Here is a 27,085-nt window from a genome sequence, read left to right as displayed (position 1 = left end):
GCATACGTGTGCACCCACAGTGCTAGTCCACTGATCAAAACTATCATGAATAAAAATAATGACATGGGAATAACCTTACTTTTTGTCTCCTTGTTCCACACTTGGTTTTATCCAGTGTTTATTCAATGAAGCGATTCAATTAGAAACTATTTTTATTTTCTTTCCAAGGAGTGTAAAATGTTAATTGTAACTGAAATGCCTGCCAGTGATTTCTTCTAATGTCACATTTCCATAAAGTCTATACAGTTTACATTCTGCTAAACTAGTATAGCGGTAGAAATAAAAGTATTTAAAAAGTGTTATTAATGTTTTGAATACTAGACTTGGCATGGACTATGATCTCACTGGATAAAGCGCAGAAGAATAAAGGTTCTTACCTCCAGAGCATGCCATGTAGGAGAAAAGACAACAGATTGGTGCAGACAGTTGGAGAAATCAAAGGAAACAATAGCAGAATTTCAGTCAATATGATAAGCAATCATCACAGCATACCAATAACACAAACAGTAGGGCTGCATCCCTCTTTCTTAAGCTAGGTTTCCATGAACATTTGAGAGCATCAATTGTAGCAGCTCTTTGAGAGTCAGGGAGAAGAAGGACACAAAACACATGAGGTCAACTGGCTAAATGTGGCAAGTGGTGTCACAGCAGGGGGGTGGCTTTGACTGTTGCTGGGATGGTGAAAATTAGTAGGGTTTCAGTGCGAAGAGGAAGTCAAAGGAGCGAGTAAAGATTAATGCGTAAGACTCAACACATTTGTGCTAAAGGGATGGTAAATTGATGACTTGCTTCACTTCAGATACTTCTCAGGGACAAATAGTTGGAGATACCAAAAGTCCTTCAGCACAAGCAGGATACTCCTGGGAAAGTTGATGTGCATCTTTTGAAAGTTATGGAACTCCCTGGGGAGCAATTTGGGCAGACAGGCTGCTTGGCCCGTGGGCATTTTCAGGCTCTTCATGTCCCCATCGCAGCACATCTACCTCTCCTGCTGTACCTTTCTTCAGGTTTGATCCTGCTGGAGGAGCAGGGAATGGAAACGTTTTCAACTACTTACAGATACTCTTGCGTCAAACTTCTGCAGGGAGCTGTAGCAATTGGTTTATCTTGTTTCCCTGAAAGCAACGTAACCATTCTCTTTAGCTTAGGCTCCTGCTAAACTGTAGGAAGGTACATGGAGGCTAAAACATACTTTACAGCTGACAGCCTTGACTAAGATGCACTTCCTTAATTTAAAGGTTAGAAGAGATTCTGAAAAGAGGTGAGAATTTGCCATCAATATGAAGCTTTAAATTAGGGTTTGTTTATCTTCTAAAATACATTCAATAGCTTAGGCATGAGTTACTAGCCTCACTAATATGAAAGAATGCTTTCCTCCTTGGAAAGAATCTGTGGTTTAAATTCCCTGGCCGGTGTTGTTCAGGAGATCATAATCTATTCTGGTCATAAAATTTCTTTATTCATCCTGGAAAGGTGACATGTACTATATACTGGACTGAAAGTTTGCAGTATCATCAACTACCATGATTACACATTGTTTACTCCTTTTTTTTTCTTTTTTAGCATTTTTGTTTTGTAATTATAGTGTTTTAGATTTCCTGGAAAGGATACAGGGTTTAATCATGTCATTATATGTGCTGAATGCTGTGAAAATTCTTTGTTCCAAGTCAAGTGGAACACCATTATAATATTCATATCATCTATTAAAAAAGTAATAAATTGGGCCACATTGATCCTAGTTACAATTCTGCTGATGTCGATGGCGTTACATCAGGATGAAATTTGTCCCAGTCTGTTAATATGAGAATAAAATAAAAGAGACAGAGTGGATACTGAATGGCGAAGAAGTCTTGGGAAGACAGGTTCCACTCCAATTAGATCGGCACTGTTTGTGCAATGTTTTGAAGATACGCAGAAATTACAACAATGTTAAATATTATTTTCTGAATGACTGTATGGTGAGGAAAATGATCAGGATTCTATCGCATTCTTTTCCTTTCAATTTTTGGCAGCTCACTTTTCTTCTGCAGAACTGACCCTGAACCAGTGGTAGGTGCAGATGGGACCATTATTTTTCACTGCTTCATTTATTTTGGTTTAACAAATGGCTTCATTTTATTTCTTTCCTCATTTCTCTTTGTTCAGGGACAGTTTAGCCCTTCTGCAGGTGTTCAAAGGTGTTCAAAGACAGAAGTAATGTGTAATGAGTTCTCCACTCACAATGCAATCTCCCAGCCTGTCTTTGTGATATATTCAGAACTGTTTAAGTGAGGCTAGAATTAAATGAAAAAAAAATATAGCCTGGGATCTGGTGTACTTAATTTAGGAGCTGAACTCAGATGCTGAGCTTGGAAGCGCAAAGAAGGTAGGATCCAATTTTTGTAAATTAAGTAGGTCAGATTTTGGGTGGGGAGTGGACCTCTTCTTCCTTCTACTGCTGAGGGTGCACCAATATGCAATCCAAAAGGGAAGTGTGGTGGATATAGAAAAAAAGGAGGTGAGATTCTTGCTTAGTGAAAGCAGAACTGAGGTTCCAGATTTGGCTCCTCACAGTGTTTGTGTATTTGTCATGAAACTGTTATAAAGTAAAAAAATAAAAATAAAAAAAGTAGCCATGGGATAGGGTCCAGGATCCTAGACCTTCTTTCTCTCCTCCTCCTCCTCCTCCCCAGGTTGCCCTGCTTATTAGGATAAAACGAACTTCCCACTTGGCTCTATGAATCTTGCATTTCTGGCTGCATAGTGGCCTTGCTTCATCAAGAAAACTAACAAATGTGCTCCCTTAGCATTTCCTCTAGCCTGCGAGTTGGGATGCTCTCTAGAGATATAGGTCTAAGCCCCTCATCCTGAGAGCCATCTAGAATCCGAGTATCAAACCTCCCGAACAAATGTTTGAACCTAGGGCAAAAGGTGTGAAAACCAAAATATACATCCTGATGTTTTCCAGAAATTCCCACAAACTGGGCCCGATCATAGTCTCTAGTGCTCAGCAGTCTCTTTTATATAACACTGTGGATTTAAGCAACCTTCCATTATAAAGAGAAATATTTTTGAAGCCTGTTGGAAGGTTGAATATTTCAGGAAGCTAAGGAAAAAGAAAACAGTTAACTAAAAATTTCAGTTTCAACTGAAACCACATTTGTTGCTATGGCTCTTATTGTAATAGCCAGTTTTGATCCGCTAAAGGTGCAGAAATAGAGCGTCATAACATCTATGGAAGTCAAAATTCTGCAGGTCAATCTATTATATTGTGTTTTGCTGCATATTCATCTATTTATTGCCTTAGATTCTTCTCTAATTCTTTTATTTACAATATGATAATAGACCTTTTTCTGTGCAGACTCGTTGTTACCTTTAAATAGATTTTGTCGACACATGATGCGTTCATATAATGCGTGAGGGCAGAATTCATTAAAACAATTGGGCTCTGAGCAGTAGTATCACTTAGTTGCTTTTTGCCTCCTTTATTTTCATCTTTCTGTCTTTGAATTGTTAAACAGTAGCTTTGTTGCAGTGTCAAAGAGTATCTTACAAAAGCAGTTTCCATAGTGTTAAACCTAGATATGAAATTTTTATATATCACCAATGTGAGACGTGGTTATTTATTTGTGCTTAGACCTAGTTAATAGCTCTGCATTAGAATGAGTTTTAAGGAACAGCTTGCCTAGTAGTACGGTTGCTCCCATCGTATTCGATCAAGCTCACATAAAGCCTTTTCAAGTAACTTTTTTTTCAGAAAGTTATCAGTGGATAACTCCCTTTTCTCACCTCTTCCAAGGATCCCTAAACTACCACTGTAGTTTTCACTTACACAAGTGATGCATCCTCCCTCTCCTCTTTTGAAACCCCTTCTAGAAATGAAAGTGCCTCCTGAAGAGAGTATGAGAAGATCTTCCCATATAATTACATTTGTACTGAAAGACAGTAACAGAAGCTTCGCTCCTGGTGCACCACAGCCTTAGTCTGCGTGTACCTGCTTTCTTTTTGTTGATCTTGCTTTTCATATTCCTCAGCAGTATTTAATGCTGGACTTTGCCTGACAGATCTTTGGAGCAGAACATATTGCAGAAGGCAGTAGGAGCACCTCAGCTGGGCCGTTACCTTGAGACTCAGCTGATTTTGTTCTATTCCTGGCTGTAAGGTTGACTTGGATGACCTTCAGCTCTTCCTGCCGATTGTCCTCATTTATAAAAAAGGGGATACTTTATCTTATAAGATGCTTTGAAATCTACGGCTAGGTGGATTTTTCTGGTAGTGAGTTTTGGAACAAAACATAGGTAACAAGGGGAAATCTAAAGTTTTATCTCCTTTAGAGTATTTCATGAATATATTTAGGTATATATATATATTTAAATAGTTTTAGTTCAGCTGATAAACAAACATTTGTCTGAATATTTTACACTATACATAATTGCCAATCTCTATTTTTAAATTCTGTTTCCTTTCCAATCCTGTGGGACACACAAGTAAATATTTGAGTGTATCTTGTAAAATCTTCCTTGGGTGCTTTATAATTATGGAAATTTTACGATATAGGATGCGACATACTCTATGCAATATCTGCCCTTAAAATCTGTTCTGAATATTTCTTTGAAATATTACTTTAAGTTGAAGTATACTTTCGGACAGAGATTTTTGCAGGTCTGCAGAATGCGACTTGATGACTACATGAAGTGTACATTAACTTCATCAGAGTTGCTATTCTGATTTATAATGGAGTTACTGACAACAGGACCTGGGTCTGCCCCAGGTTAATTTTGACATATTAAATACTAAAAAAATGTAATAGCAAAGCATTATATTACTTTTTTTTTTCTTCTACTGGGTGGTCTATAATGCATTTAGTGTCTTCTTCTCTAAAGACCTTCTATAAAGATTAGATCTCAAAAAGAATACTTCTCCTGCAGAATTGTTCTAAAATAGTTAATTCTCATTTGAAGATTTTTATTCAGAAACGGTGTTTTCTGTATCTCCTTAATTGAAGCAGTATTTCCGTGCTACAAGCCAAAGTAAATCTTATTTCATTGTAAAACTGCTACTTTAACATAACCAAAAAAAAAAAAAAAAAAAAAGAAAGGGGGGGGGGGAGGGGGAAACCCTGAAGCCAGAAATTACTGCTTATGCAAGGGTAGTGTTAGTGGTTGTGCCATTCCCTTTTAAATAATTCCTCTCTAATTGGTAACCCAATGTAATGGGTAAGTGAACATATTTCACAGCAGCAGCTGTTGGATGTTCAATGACTGGAAAATACAGTGATGGTTAAGTGTATGGAGTACTCATCCCATCAGTAAGAGTAAGTTAATCATATACAATTCACTGAACAGTAGAGTTGCATTTGCAGAGCAGTGGGCTGCCTTTTAATTGTTGTAGGTCTTTTTCAATATCTTGCAGTATCTTTTGTCTCAGCTGTAGCAGTTTTGGTTGCATCCCTAAAACTGTCAGTCTTCCTTATTTTTGCAAGGGCCTAACAATTCCTCCTTCACAATGCAGCTTAAATTGGACCAGATGCTGCCTCAATAGAACAGTCTGCCCATCTCGGAGGCATTAAGCCCAAAATTATTTAGAAAATTGAAGCCTTTAACATACTCTGGATTAATGTGATTAAGTAGGGCTTGCTTTAATTCATAGCCATCTATTCCTTTATTAATAGCCATTTCATCAACAGGAGCAGCACATATGGGTACAAGATGACTGAAAGTTAAATTGATTGCACTAAGCCTGTAAGAAAAGCATTTAATGTTTCAATAATAACTAATGTAAGACTTCACTGTGGGGCATTTTAGATAGACTTAGATCAGCTTATAGACGCAGTATTTATTAACATCTTTTAATTTTTAATATAAACTTGCTGAATGAAAGTCCTTTTTTTATATCTCTTCTTTAAATCTGCATTTGATATACAAGATCACTGTAGTTATTAAGGAGAGCCTCTTGTGTGAATGGTAACAGCTGATCCAGGCTAAAGTGGAGTCTAGACTTTCAGGCTTAAGAAAAGATAAAATGCAACAGAGGTTAATTTTATATGCGTGTATGTCCATATGCCCTCAAAATACTTTTGTGATCCCATAATCATATTGGTACTGAAATAATGTGTGCTAGTAGAATATGTTTAATTTCCACAATAGATACATTTAATAATTGCAAGGCTCATATAATACAAGGAGTCCGTTATTCACACCTTTGAACTCCATTTTGGGGAATATGTAGGTGGTCCTTATTTATTTCCTGACTCAGTATTGATGTACGTACATATGTATACATGTACACACTTAAAGAGAGAGAGACATTTGTAGTAAGTTATTTTTGAGAAGAACAAAACAATCTATAAATTGCTCTTCTACATGAATTAAGTATTATGTGATTGATTTTGGCAAGTTTATAATGTAATCTTAAAGGAATGAGCACTTTATAGTGTATATGTAGGGGTCTAGTTGACTAAGTTTCACTAAGTGTCTGAAATCAGACACCTGGAGTTAGATGAGGTGAATCCCCAAATCACTTTGTGCAGAAGGTAGTCCCTAATATTCTTAGGGAAAACTACATGGCCCCAACCAAGATGTTGACACATCAGGAGAGCTTTAGATCTGTAAGCATGTTGTTTTTTTTTTTTTTTCCTTTGAATTGTTTACATCTATATTGATAAATTTGTCCAGGACCATTCTGTGACACTGAAGCTAGCTGGAACAGAACAGCTCGTATCTACCTATTAAACTCTCTTATCCTCCAGACCTGAGTGGTTATGTGCAGCCTATCTACTGGAAATGCTCCTTGACCTGTGCTTGCTCCCAAAGCATTTTTGTGAATTGTTTCAGAGAGCACTAGCTGACCATTCCGTAGAAAAATCAGCTGAACGTATTCAGTTGAAGCTCCAAAGCGTAAGATTTGACTCCAGTCATTGTTTCAATGAGACCTGCAAAGTGTTGTGTTGAGCATTACAAAAACAGTGCTGTCCATAGAGCTCATGAAAGAAAGGAAAGGTGGGCAAGACCCATAAATTCATAAATTCGGATACTGTGGTTGATGGTGATGTGGTGTACTGTGGTGATACCATGACCATCCACACTGACCTCCTGCATCTACGGACCATCGAATTCTTTGCAGAAGCTTGGATTAAAAATAGCTTAAAAAGAGAAATAATGTCAGGAATGTATTCTTCACAGCTAGGAAATTGCGTTTTATTTCTAGCTGAATTTATCTATCCTCAACTTTCAACAACAGGATCTTCCTATGCTTTTCTTAGCAAGACTGAAAAGACCCTCCCAATATGAGAAACAGAATGACTCCAAGGAATGGTATCTCTAAGAAAGAAATTTGTGCCCCTCGTTTTGCTAGAGCTGATGTTATTAAGTTTAAATAGCTCTCACAGTAGTAGGTAGTGTACAATAAACATAAATGCAAGCACAGTGATTTATATTATTTGAATATACAACTTCCCTGAGTTTTGCATTTTAATAGCTATTAACAATTTTTTTTTGCATTGTCTTCTAAATATTTTTGGTAACCCAAATTAGGTGCTTTATTTCTGGACAAATTATCGTCAAGGAATACTGGTTTCATTTGAATTAAAATCCTTTCTTTTCCTTTCTTAAATGTTCCCATTTAAATGGGAGTTTTAGAAGGGATGCAAGTGACCTCCAATTTAAAACTTTTCATTTGTGAGTGGTTGAGTAGAAATAATGGATAGTCAAATACAATGAATGTTCATTAGGTCTAAGTAGGAGGTAAATGCTTTCACTAGTCTAACATAAAGTGCAACATTTACATTTTAGAAAAATGGCAAAAATATTTTTTGTTGCATGTAAGTAGCAATATTAACAGTAGACTATTTACTGGAGTAAATTGTAATTAATTTCCTCTGTGGCTGAAAAAAAGTTGCTCTTATTGGTCTTTTACAGCATAATTAATCATCAGTAATAATTCATTTTATGTGGCTTCTTGAGGTTAAACATTGGCACAGCCATTAATTAAAATTGGGGTGAGAATTAATGTCTAACAGGTTTGCCACAAAAAGTTAAATATCTGTAAAGATTTATTAAAGGTTAATGATTGATCTACTTACCTTTATTTTTTAACCTTGAGCTTGAATATGGGTCATGCAACTATAGAAATATATTTAGCTGGTGTTTGATCACTTCCCTGTGGTTATGGTCTTTCTGAAACCTATGACACAAGGAAGTGTGTTCTTCACTGTATTCTTAAGAAGATGTTTGTCATCACTACATGGTGCGTTATGCTATGGGTGAGTTTCTAGGAAAGAAGAATTCCACTTACAGTAATCAGGACATACTCTAAAAATCTTGATATGGCATCAGATGGTCCTAGTCGTAGAGCAAGCTGCCTCTTTTCACTGGGGGGACACTGAAGAGGAGGATTGGGAACTAAACTTGGGATCCAGGAATTGTTAAGTCTTTCCATCCTTTTAGTGAGTGACAGGACTGTCTTGTCCTTGCACAGTGCTGTGCAAGTGCACAGCTATAATTTGCACTGTAATACCCAGCTATCATAATTATACCTAAATAAGGTAATAAAGGGGAGCAGATGCTGCTTTCTAACAGAAAGACGGTCCTTTGCTCTACTGTATATTCCGCAGGATCCCCAGGAGGAGCTGTGACTGCAAGGAACTCCTTGTCAGGGTCTCTTGTTACATTTATCTTCATGATGATAAAAAAGAAAATGCTCTCCTAAGTGTGTTTCAGCACCTTCTGCAGTTAATAGAGAACAATCTGTGGTGCCCTCGTGGTGGGCAAATTGCCTTGAGCCTGCTGATGGGTAACACCAGAACAGATGCTGACTTATTTCTTCACAATCTCCTGATTTCCAGGCTTTAGGATATGACATCATTTCTGATTAAAATCATTTGTGATGTCAAAGATCAGGCCAAGTACAAGATCCCTAGGGTTTCAATTCTTCATAAGCAGATTCTTTGGAAGTTCCTTGATTGATGAGTGTTGTGCAGTAGCTAAACTGTTTTCAGTGATCTCTCTGCAGTTATAAGCGCCCTTTTTTTTCTGGAATAGTGATGTAGATTAGGAACATGAAAAAATCTCTCATTGCTCAGCACCTAAGTGGACAGGCTGCTTTTCTCACTGCGGCTACTGCTGTGTGAGGAGCAGTTTCTGATGGGGTGTGCTGCATCTCCACAAGGACACTTGTTTGGCATGGCAACATAGCTATACTAGCAGAAGTCTATTAGTGCAGAGATGCTCTGGAGCTGAAGTAGTCAAAACCCAAGAAGCCTTGCAGCAAAATGCATTTGTAACTAGAAATCTTCCTTACAGCCTCACTGCACGTAGATCTTTGGGTTGGCTTGTCCTTTTCTCATCTTTGCCTCGTTGTTCTCCCTTACCTATTTTCTTACAGTTCAGTCTTCTACCTTCAAACTCCTATGACTGTTGTCATTTTAATTTCTTTAAGACTCTTTTTTACCCACCAGCCAACCAACTTTTCCAGTTTTTCTGATTTTAATTCCCCTTTCTCACTCTTTTGAGACAGTTTTACCACCCAGAAAAGACTGTACATGTTTAGCTGTCTCTGACCTTAGTGGCAGAGAAGGGCAGTAGTTAGTGTATATTCAAAATAGTAGGATTTCAAAAGCTCTTAAAGGGAAGGCATATTTTTGTTAAGTCAATGGAAATGAAATAACTAAATATAATTCTAATGCTTTTTATCTGGAGATTTTTTTTTTCCTGATCCTTAAGATACTTCTGTGCAGACACTGCCAGGTCTGCAGTCTGCTTTCATTTCGAAAGACGTCCTGATTTGTCTTTGTGCCCAGCCGTTGGTCTCTCATCAGTTCTCTATGGCAGCTCCATCATAACAAAGAGTTTTGTAATTTTTGAGCTTTCTTTAATGAGTATCACCTAAACCAAATGGCTATTTACTTTTTTTTCCCCAAACATTCCCTTAGCTGTTTTCCAGATATATAAATCGTCAACATTTTGTCTTTTGGGGCTTACACAGTTTATTCCTGTTAAAGACTTTTTCAAAAAGCAGGTTGCTTAGCTATTTTCAGAACTTTCTTTCTGGAATTCTTTTATTAATTTTGGTGAACATAAAAATGCATGTCTAAAGCCTTTGGCTAGCATGAATTGATTCTGAATTTTTGTCCTAGTAATCTTTTCCCTGGAGGCCTTCTGCCTATCATCACGCTGTTCTCTGTTCTGTCGCCGTCTCTGTTCAGTCTGATGTCTTTGAGAAGTCTCTTGTGAATCTGTGTTGCCTACACTGCTTTTTGCATATTTGTTTTTGTGCAGTCATGCTCCTAATCATATTTGTCTATATCCTATAGGTGTCAAATTGGTTCAATAAAGTTTGATAATAAAGAGAAGCTTTCCCAGTACAAATATGATTTTTTTTTCTGGATTTCAGCCTACAGTTCTCAGGTATTGATTGTTTATGTACAGTTTTATTCTAAAGCATATGTTGTTTAGATTCACAAAGAGTGAGGATTGTCATATTTCAGAAATCTAACCTTGTATTCAGGCATCTCCTCAAAGTAGTGACCTCTTACTGAAATCATTCTACAGAGAAAAGAATAAAGCTACTTTTTGTTTTAGTTCTAGTTAAAAAGCACAGCTATTAGAGTATCTTACTCTCTTTTCTAAATAATCTCCCAGATTATTTAATGTTTTTGAACTCCTTGCTTTGAAATTGCTATAAATAGGTGTCTCTAGGCATTATATTTACCTCCATTTGTCCCTGTTCAAAGTTGCTCTCCGTTCATCACATATTCATTACACTTCTGTTATTGTTTTCTTTCCATTATGCCCATTTACTTAAGGAAATTTTGCGATCTGTCACATACTGTATTACGATATCACAGTCATTCACAGAATCACAGAATGCTTGAGGTTGGAACGAGGCCTTTAAAGATCATCTTGTCCAGCCCACTGCTCAAGCAGAGTCACCTAGAGCAGGTTGCCTAGCACCCTTTCCAGATGGCTTTTGAACATCTCCAAGGAAGGAGACACCACAACCTCTCCAGACAATTTATCCAGTGCTCAGTCACCCTCACAGTAATGAAGTTTTTCCTTGAGTTCAGAGTGAGCTTCCTGTGTTTCAGTTTGTGGCCGTTGCTTGTCATCCTATTGCTGGGCACTGCTGAGAAGAGTCCGGCCCCATCCTCCCTACATCTTCCCTTCACGTATTTATACATATTGATAAGATTCCCCCTCAGTCTTCTCTTCTCTGGGCTGACAAGTCCCAGCTCTTTCAGCCTTTCCTCATATGAGATATGCTGCAGTGCCTTCATCATGTTGGTAGCCCTTTGCTGGACTCACTGCAGGGGCTCCATGTCTCTCTGGTACTGGAGAGCCCAGCACTGGGCACAGTACTCCAGATGAGGCCTCACCAGGGCTGAGTAGAGGGGGAGGATCACCTCCCTTGACCTGCCAGCAATACTCTTCCTAATGCTTGTGGGCAAATCTTCCATTAAGACCCTTTTCTGGAGACTTGGCCCTTTATTATCTGCTTATTCTCAAGCCTCCTTCCAGTTCTGGAAATCGTCCCCTTCCCAACGAACAGGGTGTTCTTGGTTTCCATTTGCATTTTCAGAAACAAGTCATACTTGAAGCAAGCAAGTGAAGCTTTTCATGAGACAGCAGTACTCAGGCCTTTGAACACTTTCACCCTTTGTCTTCTTTAAGCTCAATCTTTTTTGGGGGGGTTCATTTTAGGAGCTACAAGAAACATGCAAGAAATATTCTGACAAATTAAAACGCAGTCAGGAAATAATGTTCTCGGTTTCCCAGACACTTGTGAACTTGCTTTAGGATTGAGTAGGTTTTTGAGGATCTTGCACCCACTCTGCACTACTAGGACAGATTGCTTTGGGAAATCATTCTTCAGTCAGTCTTTGATCTCTGCTGTCAGCTTCCTCTATCCCCAACTGATTCAACAAGCAGAAAGTTCGCCCTCCTCAAAGACTTGTCCTGTGTTTCTCTCTCTATCTGTCAGTCTTTAAGTGTTTGTATCAGCATTTGGTTTATTCACTACTCTTTCAGGGAAATTTCAATGCCATCTGTGGACCATCTTCATCTATTTTGTAGTCATGTCGTTGTCCCAGACTACTTCATTTTGGAAGCTGTTTGTATTACTTTACATCGTCTTTTGTGAGAAGGGCATGACACAAGCCCTAAAGCAGTTGTCTTAGTTCGCATCCACCAGGACAGTAACTGTGGTAGCATATTTATAAATCGATCAAAATTCCATCATTATTCACCACTCCATTTCTGAAATCAGCGCAGTCTCCCGCCTCTCACACAGCGATGGGTTGCATTGGGAGACAGCTTGACAGTATGCAGTCCCTATCTTATATATGAAATCCTGAGGGAAATGTTAGGATACTTGCTCAAAGTGACATTGGGAGATCCATGGCTAGACCAAAACTGATCCAGGTAACTGCAGTTTATGCCTATATAATTTATATTAATATAAACAGAGATTAAAGGAACAATTTAGTTGCTTAAACATAGCCATTTAAATGCTGTAAGGTACCTGAGACATCCACACAGGGCTGACAGATCGTCACAGGGCCTGTAGGAGGCCTGTCTTCTTCTGGAGTAGTGGCTGGAGTCCAGGTAATTTGTCCTAAGCCCTCACAAATGAGACCAGATGCTTTCATGGTACAACTGAACTAGTCCCTTAATTTCATGTAGTTCAAGATGCCAACCTATGTATTGAGCGTGTTAGAAAAGATACTTATTCTGGAAATAATAGGTAATATAGCCAAAATATTACCATATGAAATTTCTTACCTGAAGTCAAAACTTCATCACCATATATATTCCACACATCATAACATAACTGCTTTCTTATTATCTAAGTGTAGAAATATTGTTTGGATTTGCACCATATTAATTATTTATACTAGATAAGGCTGTGCATTTGGGCTTTCAAAGCATAGAAGTGCTGTCAGCACAGGCCTTATCGTATTTAGAGAAATTATGTTGCATATCTGGAAAATGAATTCGGACGAATGCAATGTAATAGTGGATTACGCTCTGCAAAATGTGAGTAGTTGAATCCAAATCTGAAAAGGACTTTGAAGTCTTTAAGACAAAGGCATGGTGCAACTGTGACATAGTACTAATCTTTTATCCTCTAAGTTTTTCATAACCATGGATAACAGGATATATTTCCTGGGCAGACCTTTGTTCACTGTGTTTATCTATTATGATAAAAAAGTCAACATTTTTCATTAATTTAATTTTTCAAAGGAGCTTTGCAGCGAAGCAATCTTCTGAACTACTAAATTCATAACTGTATGACAGTGGAAATCAATGATGCCAGAAGTGGAATAAAGCAGGGTGGAATTAAAAGCACTGGTATTGTGAATTTGGTGCTTTCATAGATGGCCAAAGTTTTAGTTGCAGTACAGTACCTGTTTTGGTATTTTTTCTGTTTTAGTGATATGTTTATTTTCTAATACAGGGTAGAGCAATGCACACATGAAATGCAGCAACTCTGAGGAATGCCAAATTAGAAGGTGATGAAATCAAGGAAAATTATTGTATTATCTTCAACATAGAATGAGTTGAGAAAATGCAATAAATGTGTTGTGAGTTTTATCCACTGTTATAAACATAAACAACAGATGCAATGTTAATATACAGTTAAATCAAAATTGTATTTTGTGCTGTTACTGTGCTCTTATAAAGGCTTAAGAACAAGTAGTAATTTTCTTATGCTTTCTTTGAGGAGATGGAAATAAACATATTTGGAGTGAAAAATGAGGAGTTCTGTATTTTGCTGTAGTCTTCCACAGATTGTGTCCTAGACTGAGAAAGAAAATTGAATGATTTGTACTGCTTTATACTGGTAAGTGTTTCAATTCCAGCCAGGAATGTGGCACATTCAGCACATTCCTTTTGAAGACATTCAGAGACATTTTTCAAAACCACCTGTCTTCAGTGCAGTATCGTGTGTTCACGTGGCCATATTTTTTTACCTTTTTTTCATTTCTTATCACTCTCCAAACTGCTTTTCATGAGATACGTTGCATTTTTTTCAGTATTTGAAATTCTATGAAATGTGTTTTCATTTCCAGGAGCAGAATTTAAAGTTTTTGTCAGAGCAATGGTTATTTTAGCATGCTGTTTTTACGGCAAGCATAGAGTATAAACCAATTATGGCTTAACTCTTGGCTCAAGAGCAATGTGAGATACTGTCATTAATACTAGATTGCTGTTAGTTATAAGGCCGAGATTCTGTGATTCCCATTACTTCTTCCATATTTAATCCCTTCATGTTATAAATTAACTTTGTAATTAATGTATCCTAATCTAAATTGAGTATTTTTCACTCTAAAATTTGCATTCTGCTTGGTTTTTTGTATATTTGCATAGCCTAGGCTTGAGGTTTGTAAGCTTGGCACCACATTTCCATGGTGCCCAGTGTAACTGGTTTGTCAGTAAACATAACTGATTGATACCTAAAGGCCCAGCCCTGCAGTTCATTTACTGTTTAAATTTAGGGTTAAATTTGGGCTTTTAAGTGAGAAATTTGTAAAAGTAGAAATATGGTATCTTTCTGCTCTCAATCCTGTTGCTGAAAGATGTTAAATATCACCTATATAAAGACAATATAGAAATTGCAGTTAGGTTACAGGCTACTTCATCAACCATGATGAAGAAGGTAATGCCAAAGCCCCAACTCTTTGTGAGGATAACGGTGTTTGGGATGGAAAGGCTTTGCTAAAGCTAAGGGAGTAAAGGAGAAAGAGGGGCGATTCACTCATATATTCATGGCATTTGAGGTTGGTAAGGGCTCACTGCATTATTTAATTTGACCTGTTTTATATCGCAGTTCATTACATTTGAGCCAGTTACTCTTGTATTAAGTCCTGTAACTTTTTCGTTAATGTTTAAATGGCATTTATCTGAAGCATTTCTCCCAGAAGGAAATCTGTTTTAATTTCAAAACATCAGGAGATACAGACTCTACTACTTTTCTTCTTGGTTCATGGGAACATTGGTCGACAGGAACACTGAATGGTCCAACAGTGTAACAGGGCAACGTAGTGTTTTCTAGCAGATAACCGTCTTCAGAATTAAAAATGCATGCTGTTTCCATTTGAATTTCCCTCGTTTTAGCGCCTACCACTGACTCTTGAGATGCCTTTTCATTGCTCATTCAAAGTCCTCTTTTGTGTTTAGTCACCTCTTCCCGAGAAGATGCTTATATCCTTTAATTAAATCACCTCTGGATTTTCTTTTTGAAACGCTAAATACATCATGCTCTTTATGGCTGTCTCTGAAATTGTTTTTGAGGCCCTTGAATCAGCTTTGTGGCTCTACTTAATGCCAGGATTGATCTCACCGGTGCTGTTCTTACTCACTCCTTTCTCAGCTAGGCGTCCCAATGAAGGCACTGTTCCTTTTCTGTTGCAATATTGGAAAGGGAGTCCATATTTAGTTATTTGTCTACTGCCACCCTTACACTTTCCTCAAAGATTATTTCTCACTTGTAGGTGTGTTGTGTCTCCCTTGCTCCCTTAGATGAGGTTCTACATGTGACTATTTTAATACATTTTTAATGGACTGGGCCCAGCACAGCAAGAACTCACTTTATAAGACCATCCTGTCAACCTTCTCATCTGAGTTATCCACAGATTTTAAAAGTTGAGACTTTATACTTCCTTAAAATTATCGATGAAAGACTTTAATGGCAACAGGCGTTGTACCAATCCCTGCAGAGCACAGATAAAAATGCTGCCATTCAATGCTTGTTCCCTTTAGACAATTTTTTTTAGAACTGTCATTTAGACAATTCTTAATCCATTTAACATGTGCACTATTGATATTGTATAGTGCTAATTTTTTAATCAGACTGTCATGCAGCAATAAGTCAAATGCATTAATAAAGTCTAAGTCTATTACATCCATGCTATTACATTCTACATTTATTACAACTAGACTTGTAATTTCATCAGAGAATGAAATCGAGTTTGGCTGACAGGACCTATATTCCATAGAACCATGTTGACTGGCATTAATTATATGCCTATCTTCAACATTTTTTCTTCAATTGAATGTCATCTGAGATGTTCTTTTGTATTTTCCTGGACCAATGTCAGACTAATCCTTTAGGTGATGTGGCTCATCCAGGTCTGTGATCTCTGCTCTGTGCTGGCCAGCAAAGCAACTCAACTCAAAACAGCGACGTCCCATATCGCATATCACAGCCAGAGCAATTTCTGTAGCGCGCAGAGATTTCTCCTAGTACAAAGCGTAAAGGAGCTGTCCACTGACATCTGCAACAAATCACTGAAACATTTTTTGAAGCTGAAAATCCTTTTGAAAGAAATTAAATCGGAAGAAAACTTTCCAGTACTTAATGCAATCCAACTGTCAATGGCATTCAGTCCGCAGGACCAGAGCAGAGCGGGTCCAAAGTAACCCTTTGTGAAATGTTTGCAGGTGTGGACATGGGGCTCTCGTAAGCTTAGTAGCTTACTATCAAAAAAATTGGCTGCCAAAGAAATCCTAGGAACTTAGTAAAGAAAAGTAAGAACTTTTTATAGCTGTACCATATGAACCATAAAGCTGTGCCATATAGCTGAACGATATGTACCTGTAAATATGGAAAAAGAATTCATTACTTGTCATGTTGTGCAAATTTTTAGAAAAAAAGCATTATTCTTTGTTCAAACTGATAAATAATCTTCTCTATTTTAAAGTCATTCAGCTAGTTTTTCTGAAAAATATGGCTGTATTACTCAGAAAAAAATATCAGTGAACAGCACTGTGTACCTCAGTTTTCAGTGTGACCTTTTAACTCCAGAATGGTAAAAAAAAGGAAGAAAGAAAAAAAAGTAACTGTGATAGCCACCAGAAATACATTTTCTAGCAGATTAGTGATTTTCTGAGCCATATAAATACTTCTAAAATTTTCATTTACTTTGTAATTCATAGGACCTCTATTAAAACCAATAATACACTTAAAAAAAAGTCTCTTCTTAGATGTACACACAGTGTTGTAGCTGTGGTATGTGTTACGTTCTGTAGGCACTAGAATTGGGTATGATTTCCTGTGGTCCCTTTTCAGGCAGAGTTCCTAGAATTTGAGCGAAATTTTATTAAGATTCCCATGGCCAGGACTGCCCATGGTGACACACTTGTTTTCTTGCTGTATGAGGTTTACATGTATGTTAATACAGGTGCATAGAAGACCGTGAATCACATTGAGAAGGTAAAGCATTACATGCTGTAAAGCAGTGATTCAGAAATCCATAGTGGATACTGAGCCAAGCGCATCCTCTAGTTCAGTGGTGACAAAGTCACCGGAGTTACTGGAGATGCAAAGAAGAAGGTAAAAACAAAAACTGTAGAAGCATGTTAGGACTATTTTATGTCTGATCTATTTTACATTTTTCTTCCAAATAATGGGAAGAAGCACCCTGAAAAACTGGGAAGTGTTCAGAAAATCATGAGTGGTGGGAAGAGAATATATAGGGAATACATAGGGAAGAATACATAGGAGAATACGTTGACTACTCTTTGCCCGAGAAGGATGCAAAAATTTCCATAGGTTCAAGGGCAGATTGGACAAATATCTGAGAAACAGATATACTGAGGGCAGGTAGACCATTTCAGGGTCAGAAATTCCCCGAGCTGAAAATAGAGGCTGGGGGAGGTAGTCAGGAGTTATATCACGTATGGTTTTTTAACTGGGGCATCTGCTTGTGGCCCCAGCTGGAGACAGATGCTCAGCTAGAGAGAAGCTGTTGATCTGAACCAGGACAGTCCCATGTTCTTAAAAGAGTCAAAAAATGAGTCAGTGTCCAACAGTGGGATTAACAGTGGAAAGACTGATCCATTAAAAATGCTCAGAAAAGAGTTAAGGGATGACTTTATAGTGGTCTGTCTGCATGAAAAGATATTTAAGTACACAATCTCAGGTAAGTAAAATGCGTGTTCTCTTTGTTTTCATTGTTTGCTTCTTATTAAGTGAGAGGTATTAACCACTTGATCAGGTTACCCTGAATTCTGGGGGATTTTCTGTCAGCTGGATTCTTTTGAGTCAAGAACTATTACTTTTCTAAGTACAAAATACGAGCCTGCTCCAGTGAAATTCTCTCATCTCTGTTAGGCAGAAGGTCAAATGAAATTACCTTTACTCTCCCTTCTCCCCTTAAAAATCAATCAATCTATGATTGTTTCCATCCTTTTCACCCCCATTACTTTGAAGGTAGCAAAGGAAAAGTTAAGTAGATTGTCGAATTGTGGGTTCTCAGTGTATTATTATCTAACCTTTGCTTACTTAACACATTGCTATTTTAGGGGGGGAAGTGGAAATTTTATTATCGATAGCTACAGCATAATAAAAATCCCCAGGCTAGTTTGGAAAAACAGATGCTCAGAAGACTTCCTACTTTTTCATGCAATACTTTGCATATTCACTAGGGCCTAGGCTTTAGCTAGGCATAAATTGGTTTTGCTCCAAAATCAATAAGCTTAGAAATCTGTATCAGCTGAAGACCTGTCACCTGTTCCTTCCAATTATGTTTAGACATTTATATTTATGTCAGAAAATGTATGAGAGAGATTGTTATGAAAAAAAAGTGTATTGCACTAAGGAAAGGGGAACGAATATGCACAAAAGTAGAAGCTGAGGGACTGGCTCTTGGCTTCAGTGTTTTATACAGTAGTGCTGGGCTGGAACCACTGAGAAGCTGAAGCTCTCGGCCGTATCGGCTCTGTCTATAGAGGAAGCTGATGGGCATGGTCTGACCAGTGCCATATTTCTAAATCTCAACCTCCAAAACAGGGTGACTTGTCCAGGCAGTTGCCCGTTGGGAGGTTTTCGTGGCCAGTGCTGAGCCTGGGAATTGTGTGGCTTGGTGGTGGTTGACCCAGGCCAGTGCCACACTGGCAATGAGCAGCATGGCTGTTAAGAAAACCATTAACAACCTTCGATTAGTTTTATCCTTCCACAAGCTTTGGTGCCTCCTATATTACAAGACTTAGAGCCACGTGGAGTATCTCCTGGAGTTAGGCCCTTTATTTCAGTGGGTAGAAAGAGGCAAAAGAAAAGCATGGCAGGAAGGCGTAGTTTCGTCGTTGCTTAAATTTTATAACTTATTCACCCAGGGCTGGACTAGCTGGAGATGGAGCCACATTTCATGCAGCGGTGCGCTAAGTGCTGGGTGAGTGGGTATTCGCAGATGAGGTGCTCTCAAGCCATCCTTTTGAAGTTGCTCCACTTTGCAGGAAATAATTAAATGCTTACTGGATACAGTAAGTTAAAAAGAATGAGTATGCCTCTATAATCCGTTGGCTTTGGCACTCACCTGGGAGATGATTAAGTAGGTGAGACTCTAAACACTATTAGGAAGAAAAAAAAATGAAAGGCAGAGGTGTCACTCAGATGTCTTTTTCCTTTGCTCTTTATAGGAACATTTTTGCCAGTTTGAATCCCCACTGAAAGAGCTCACTGTAGCTAATCCTCTGAGAGTGGCTATGTTTTCTAAGTGGGAAATGGATATAGGATAAACAGACAATCTGCTGTTGGCACACAGCCCTCTCCGCTACCGTGTAATAAAGTCTTATCATCTGCAGCTAGGTTCTTCTACGGCTAAGCTCATTCAGAAGCTGAAGGAGAACTGAGCACCATAACTGGAAATCCAGTAATGGTGCCTATGAATAAAGGATTTCTATTTGCATATTTCATAGCAAATTAAATTACAGTTAGTGATTCAATAAATTATTTTGAAAAACATGTTTCAAAGTTTGAGCTTTTTTGGAGGGGAAGCTTCTAAAAAATATTCATACTTGTTAAAACTTCTTGGAAACGTAAAGTGAGGCATGCTTTTACTGCTGAATATTATAAATCAGCTAATTAAAAGCAGTAGGTGTGCTGAAGATACTATGACCCTTGGACTAGGCAATGCCTGAAAGAGGCGCTAAGGTGAAGAGCTAGATATCCCTGAAAGGACAGAATCAATCACTGATCAGTTTAAATTGCTTCAACCTGTTAAATTTCTCGTTAAAACAGGCACGCAACTTTTTCGAAAGCAAATGGGTTGATTGTTTCTCTTTGATTTTTGTCTTCCCTATTTGAAGAAATCTTACAAAAAAATTGATTAGAAATACTTCCATGTCTTTTTTTTTTTTTTTTTTTTTTTTTTTTTAATGGAGAGCAGTGGTTCCTTGGTTGGGTGCCTGCTGTTTTTTGGTTCTGTAGTGTCCCAAGTGTCTGAAACGCAAACCCACACGATTGGTCTGTGTTTGGAATCGAGCTTATGCCTAATGCAAAAAGTGACTTAAGAAGTTAAATAGAGAGAGTCCAGTTTCAGTTTCCTTTTGTCACTTTGGCTGCAGCAGAGTCATGTCCAGCACTGAGGAGCTGATAGTTTCCACATACAACTTAGGGCAACCTCGGGGCATCTTCTGATTCCTCATGTTAAGGTATGTTGCAACTGCAGGGAAATTGTTCTTTTTTTGTTTGCTTTTTCTGTCCCCTGCGACTGTTTTTTCTCTGTGCTTTTTATGGTTAATCTGTCCCACATGAAGCCTTCTACTAATCTATTTGCTCATGTGGACCCAGCTGATTGGTCCAATTTCCATAAAATTATTGAGAAGTAGGAATGCTCACCACAAATGACTAAGATTGTTGATGGTAGAAATAGCCACAACATATCCTGAAAAAAAATCCACTAGATTGTGGAAAGGCTTTGAGGAAAATTAGAGGTGAATCTGATATTACCTCCTTGCTTTCCCTCTGAGGATGAATATTGATTTTAAACGTGCATCGGTTCTACCCATCTGTTCGCTGCACATCTGAGGATTTTTTCCTTGAGGTCAGGCTATAGTTCTCAGAGTAGCGCTGTTATTTCCTTACTCAGAGAAAAAGAAGAAAGCTGATTCTTTGAACTTCTGAATTAGTCAGAGCAGACAGTGTTGACAAGATGTAATTGCTGCTCCAGCTGAGAGGTAAGGTAATGCCTCTGTTGTTTTGAAGTTCTTTAAGAAAACTCTCTTGTGGTCTAGACCTAGTTGTCTTAGACATGCAATTTGCTCCTGAGTGATAAGAACCTTTCATAAGGTTTGCATCAGCTTAAAAAAAGAAAAGAAAAGAAAAGAAAAGAAACAGAAGAACTAAAGTTAGGAGCCACTTTCTAGTTGCGTGTTGTAGGTTTTGCCAGAGCTGGACAAAACACTGGCCATGTGTTCCCCTTCTTTAGCTTACACAACAACAAAATTTCAGACCTCAGCTTCAGCTAAGACAGACACTGGTATCCTCCCTGGTAGCCCATATAAAACTGTGGAAAACTGGGATGAATTCCCGCCTTAATTCAAGCTAACCATCAGTTTATGCCAGAATGTAGAAAGGCAATCTCACTTCATTATCTGTGGCTTGTATTTTCATTCTTATAAACATGTAATCCCTTTCTATTAACCTGCCGTCAAATTCTGCCTTCAAATAAATGAGTGGATTTGTCTGGCTTCAATAGTGGTGGTGCACGCGAAAGAGAAATTCAGCCGTCATTTGCCTGGACGGCATCCTGGTGGACAGCACCCCGGTGGACAGGATGACATGGCTTTAGCTACAAGTTGCATGTAACGTGTATGCTTTCTGCCTTATAATCTCAGTTTATTTTTGTTGTATTGAAGCACACTAGATAGGAACCAACTTGTTTTTATCAGAATTTCTACGATGGTCATGTTGCAGGTGTCAGGGATGTGTCCCCTTTTGCTCCTCTGCATTCTAGACTAAATGCAGTCCTCGTCTTTTAAATCTTTTTGAATGTTATCTTTTAAATCTCTTCATAGCTAACCCCCCTCTCTATGCCTCATTTTCTTTTCTTCATTTCAAGCGGCCCAATTAACTGATGTAATACTGTCATACTTCCCCCGTTATATCTCTTTAGTGTGTGCTAGCATCTTTTTTGTTGTTTCATTTCTCTTGGTATTGAATTGGTGTTTTCACTGAACTCTCCTCAATTACTCATAGACTCCGCTTTTTCGTGTGTGGTGACAGCTAATTCAGAAGCCATCAACAGACCAGATTCAGCTGTTGGTTGCACTGCTAGCAATCCAAGGCAATTCTATGAAATCAGTGTAAATGAAATCAAAATCTGGCCTAGTGGGATCAAGAAGCTTATTACATTGCCACAAAAAGGCTGAGCGAGCCAGGCAGTTTTCTTTTTCTAATATTTCCTTATGATTTAACTGAAGAGTAGAATATATATATATAGATAGATAGATAGATAGATAGATAGATATTTCACTCATGAAGATATTATGCCAACAAAAAATGTCTACTTTTCTAAATTCTCGTTATGTGCTATTGTAGCACTCAGAACAATGGAATTTGATCTCAGACTTTGAGATGTCTGAGCGTTCATCAATCTAACTATCAAATAGTTACAGTGAAAGAAAAGTAAGTGGCCTGATCCTTTATGTTTTGTGAAGCTGGGTCTTTCAATACTATCAAGAGTAGGTAGACACATAAGGAATGAAAAAATAGTGCCCATAAAGCAACAGAAATTAGAAATAATATATTTTAACGTGCTGTAAGACATGCTTATCTTCCCTGAACTTCATCTGCTATCATAATGTTCAGTCCTGATCTCTTTGATGCACTTTGAAGCCCATTGGTATTCAGGGGTTTAGAAAACATGGAATAGTTCAAAATCATTTGTTTGATCTTATATAAACATGTCCTTGAAGTTTAGTTTTTATATTCAATTGTTTTATCCATTTCTTACCCAATGGCTGATGAAGTCCAGTTTCCTACCATCAAGACAATTTAGAGTTATAATTTATCATATTTTAATGTAGTATTTAGAATAAAATATTTAAAATTATTTTACTAGGTGTCAATTACAAGTTTTTAAGAACTACTCAGTTTTTCCTAAAAGATGACAAATTGCTGTCTTAACTCATTGTCTCTCTGGCTAGTTTATCTCATGATGGTCTGGTCTAAGCTGGCAGATGTAGGCATGTTTATAAAAAAATCTGTAAAAGGGCTTGAGCCCAAATGCCGGAATATCAAAACACTGGGTTTTTTTCCAGAAAAAAAAAAAAAAGAAAAAAAGGACTGTGCTTTGGATCTCAATATAAAAAGCTGGATATGCATGAGCTAATTCAACTAATAACATCAGAATTTATTTTGTCTTTTAAGGTAAAACTGGCCACACAGAGGCTGTACGAGTAGTATATCAGCCAGAAAACATCAGCTTTGAGAAACTGCTCAAGGTCTTCTGGGAGAATCATGACCCGACACAAGGTAGAGTGATGAGTGAGCCAGTATTTAATTATCTTACTAATTACAGCTGGGATAATTAGTGCTTGAGCTGTGTGGAAGAGATGAACCTTGAAATCACACTGGAGCTCAAGAATATGATTGCAGACATTTATTGACAGAGAAAGAGGGAGCGAGAGAATGAGCATACAGAAACCCGCAGTACCCCTCCTCCTTTACAGCTGTCTGGGCTGGGAAAATTCCCACAGAGGGACACACTAGACAATAGAAATTTTTTTCAACTTTGATTATGACAATTTCTTCCATAATGCTATCTTTTGTCTCCTAAATTAAAGCATATTTCCGTACAGCTTCAGAGTGTGCGATTTTATTTGTGTCGAGGACCTTTATCCCCTTAAATGTGGGGTTGGGGGGGTTGTTATTTACGTTTTTTAAGGACTGTGAATATCTTTTGTGGTTAGAAAAATGGAACAAAAAAGGATAAAAGATGGGATGTAAAGGCAGCAGCATATTAGCTATTTGCTGCTTTCAAGTCTTTTGATTTAATTTATCTTTCTTGGAAGAGGCTTCATGATGACATTACACACATCTGTGCAAAGATAAATGGGAAACTGTGTTGAGAAAACATTTTACATGTTTATATGGTTTCAATAAACATCATCCTTTCTACCATTTCCCAGAAATACGACGTTCAGTAACTCATTTCAATTTTTTAACAGCTCTCCCAATTATGCCACTTGTTACTACATCTGGGAACCAAAAATGCAGATGATACCTACAGAATAGGATACCATCTTGAGAAGTAGTAACTCTGAGAAGGACCATGGGGCTATTGTAGAGAAGTGCCTTCCAGTGAGCCCGCAGTGCAGTGCTGTAACAAAAAAGGCTATTACAATTCCTGCCTGTATGACAAGGAGAACATCAGTCGGGGGTAGGGAAGGTATCTTCTGCATGCAGAGTAAAATCCCAGTAAAATAGAGCATTATTTGCAGTTTCAGTGTTGACCTGTCAAGAATGATACAGAGATGTTAGGAATTCGAAGGAGGGACACAAAAGGCTGTATCCACAGAGGCTAGAAAAGTAACCTAATGCTGTGAATAAACACATTCAACTAATTGAAGGGATATGACAATATTATCAAGCCACCTTTACAGGTACTTACGTGAGGAAAAGATACCTCATAGGTATCATAGGTTGGCAAGGCAGTCACTGGTAGGCTGTAATAAGATCCAGTAGCTGGGAGCTGAGGTTTGAGAAATTCCACCTTGAAATGAAACAGTTTTGCAGCTCTGAGTGTGATTAAATATCAGAGCCTTTTTTCCATCACTCAAGACTTTTGAGTCTTTAAGATGAGATCGTTTCTCATTTTAAGAGGTGCTTGATTCAATTCATGAGAAGAAGTTCTGTGTTTGTGTGTCAGGCATGATGGCCTGTACTGGGATCCGTTGATTTATGAGCCTCCCTCATCAACCCACTCCTTCCTAGTTGTATGTTCAGAACAATTTGTCTGCACCGTCCTTGCAACACTTGCAGCTCTGCATTGATATAGTGGCTATCTTCAAACTGTGCTTCATGACCTCAGTGGTTTGCTTTAGGGGTCAGGAATGAAGTTTTCTGGCTACCTTATGTTGGCTGTATTTAGGTCTTCTTTTTGTTCTGTTTTTCTGTGGCTTATCATAGATTGGCCATAACTGGAAGCTGGACAAGTGTTTGATATAGCAGAGAGAATCCTATTTTGAGATAACTGCTTCATGGGTCTTGCTCACACGCTGGGAGTCACAGCTGATGACCAGGACTATAGGATTTTTCACCTTCCAGAGTAGTATGACCTCTTCTAAAAAAAAAATCTGGGCATCTGACACTTATTCAGTGCTCTGCCGTTTCTGTAGTCTTGGCTTTGACAATGTATATTTATTCCCTGCTGGTGGCACACATACTGTATAGTTCAGTCTCTAAAGGACTCGAGTGCTTTAGGCTGACTGAAATACGTGTGCTGGATATAACAGGATCTGGGTGAGTTTTGATAAATAGGCCAGATCAGATGATCTCATGATTCCTTCTAGTCTTAAAGTAATGACACTACATCTTTATATTCACCTTGCATTCTCACACAACTAAGGCTCAAAATAGTTCTAGTCTCTGCTTTCAGAAGAAGGTTGGATGCTGGCAGATGTGTGGTTCACTCTTTGATTTCTGGCAACTGAGGAAACATCACCTAATTAGCCCGGGCACAGCGCCACACTAACGTGGCTGTATTCCTTCTGGGATGCGAGCGGATATCTATGCATGACAATACTGTGTAGATATCCAAGCTATTCACAGCCATTGCAGGCATCTGTGTGGCACTGCACTGCTTGGTGTAAGCATACCTAAGCCTTTTTATAAGCTCGACTCAGTAGAGTTTCCAAATGGTTCTTCCATAATAATTTGCAAAAAATGAGAGCATCATTTTATCCATTCAGAAGATGCCAATCCCTGAAACCTTTGTATATTCTAGATGATGTGGACAGGTTTCTTTGCTTATACATTTCTATGGTTGTGTGATGGTAAACTCTGTTCAAGACCTTTGCAAAGCTCGTCACATCTCTACCACTTTTCTTGAAATGAAGAAAACCTGACCCTCAAGGTCCCAATTTCAGATTCCTGTGTTTCTTCTTTTAAGATAGGGATGGTCTGCATAAATACCCTTTTCATGTTTGAGCCATTAGCAGGAAATGTTCCTTCACCTTCATCTATATCTACCCTTAACTTTGAGTTTGCTGTGGGAAATGTGGTTTCATGTAAAGTTACTGAAAGTGAGAGTTATCTCTTTGACCTACGATATTTTTCTCCTTTCCTGAAGTTCAAATGTGTGTGAAGTCTTATTTAGCGGGCCGTATGGGAATGCACTGTTCAGACTATCAAAGAAGAGATTTTTGCTAAGCAGTTAAATTAGGAAGATTTCTTGTTCGTGAGATTCTGCACACTCATTGGATGAATCCAATGTCTTATATAGACTGCGAATGCTGGATTGCTTGAATAGAGTGCTCGCTCAAAAGTAGAAAAGCTTTATTTGGGGCACTGTCTTATCTTTTCCCCATGGAATTTTCTAATTCTGCTGCAAAGACAAAACAAGTTCTTATGTCATTGAACAACAAGTACGGAAATATTTGTACGTTTTGTTTCCAGTTCCGTTGAAGGACTTTTCAAATACTGATCTAAGATGGGACCAACTTGCTAAAGAGTACGGACAGGCAGTTCTATCATTCATTATCGTAAAAGCATATTAATGTTCAAATGTTTCCTGCATTCCAAACAATTGGACCTCCTGCCTTCAAGATGAAACTGGCATCTCACTGGGACTCGAAGTTTCTCTGGGAGGCAGCCTGACTCTTGTTTGTTGAAGTATTATGCAGAAGGCAACTGAAAAGCAGGAACCTTTGATCAAGTCAAACAGTCTATGAGTTGAAAGAGATTCTCCCAGATGAGCATTTCCTAAGTATGGGGCCCTGATAAAGTCATCCTTGACTATTAATTTAGGCTGTATTTTATAATTCATTACATCTGGGATACTAAAAAAGCAACAAACAAACCCCTGACTTCTGCCAAGTGGCATATGGTTGTCATCTCTGTTCAGCCTCTGATGCACAGATCAGCATCTTCTCTCCTAGGAATAATCTTATCTATAAGAGGATTGCTCTGTATAGCTCGGGAAGTGCTTGGGGTGGTTGCTTCTTTGTGACTGCTACAGAAAAAAGAGAATGATTGTGATATGCTGCAACTACTGCAAAAGAAGCATTTCCTGATCTTGTGGAAAATCACTGTGTGTGTCGTTTTTTTTCCCAAAAGTTTATGGAGGCATAGGTCAGAGCTGTATTGTCCTGTTCTTGCGGTAAAG

General features: G+C 38.2%; 1 protein-coding gene across 2 annotated transcripts in view; it reads left to right on the top strand.

Annotated features, from left to right (window-relative positions):
* The window catches only part of MSRA (methionine sulfoxide reductase A), a 281,782-nt gene that overhangs the window by 149,024 nt on the left and 105,673 nt on the right, over nucleotides 1-27,085 (top strand). The window contains exon 4 of one of the 2 annotated variants that reach the window (XM_062571231.1): nucleotides 23,128-23,232. The exons of the other annotated variant lie outside the window; for it this stretch is intronic. Coding sequence (XP_062427215.1) covers nucleotides 23,128-23,232 — 105 coding nt within the window. The remainder of the gene's footprint in view (nucleotides 1-23,127; nucleotides 23,233-27,085) is intronic. 2 annotated transcript variants of the gene reach the window in all.

Source organism: Rhea pennata, chromosome 3, assembly GCF_028389875.1.
Source record: "Rhea pennata isolate bPtePen1 chromosome 3, bPtePen1.pri, whole genome shotgun sequence".
Lineage (NCBI taxonomy): Eukaryota > Metazoa > Chordata > Aves > Rheiformes > Rheidae > Rhea > Rhea pennata.
Note: the sequence above shows the minus strand (reverse complement) of the source record. Positions and strands in the feature narration are given on the sequence as shown.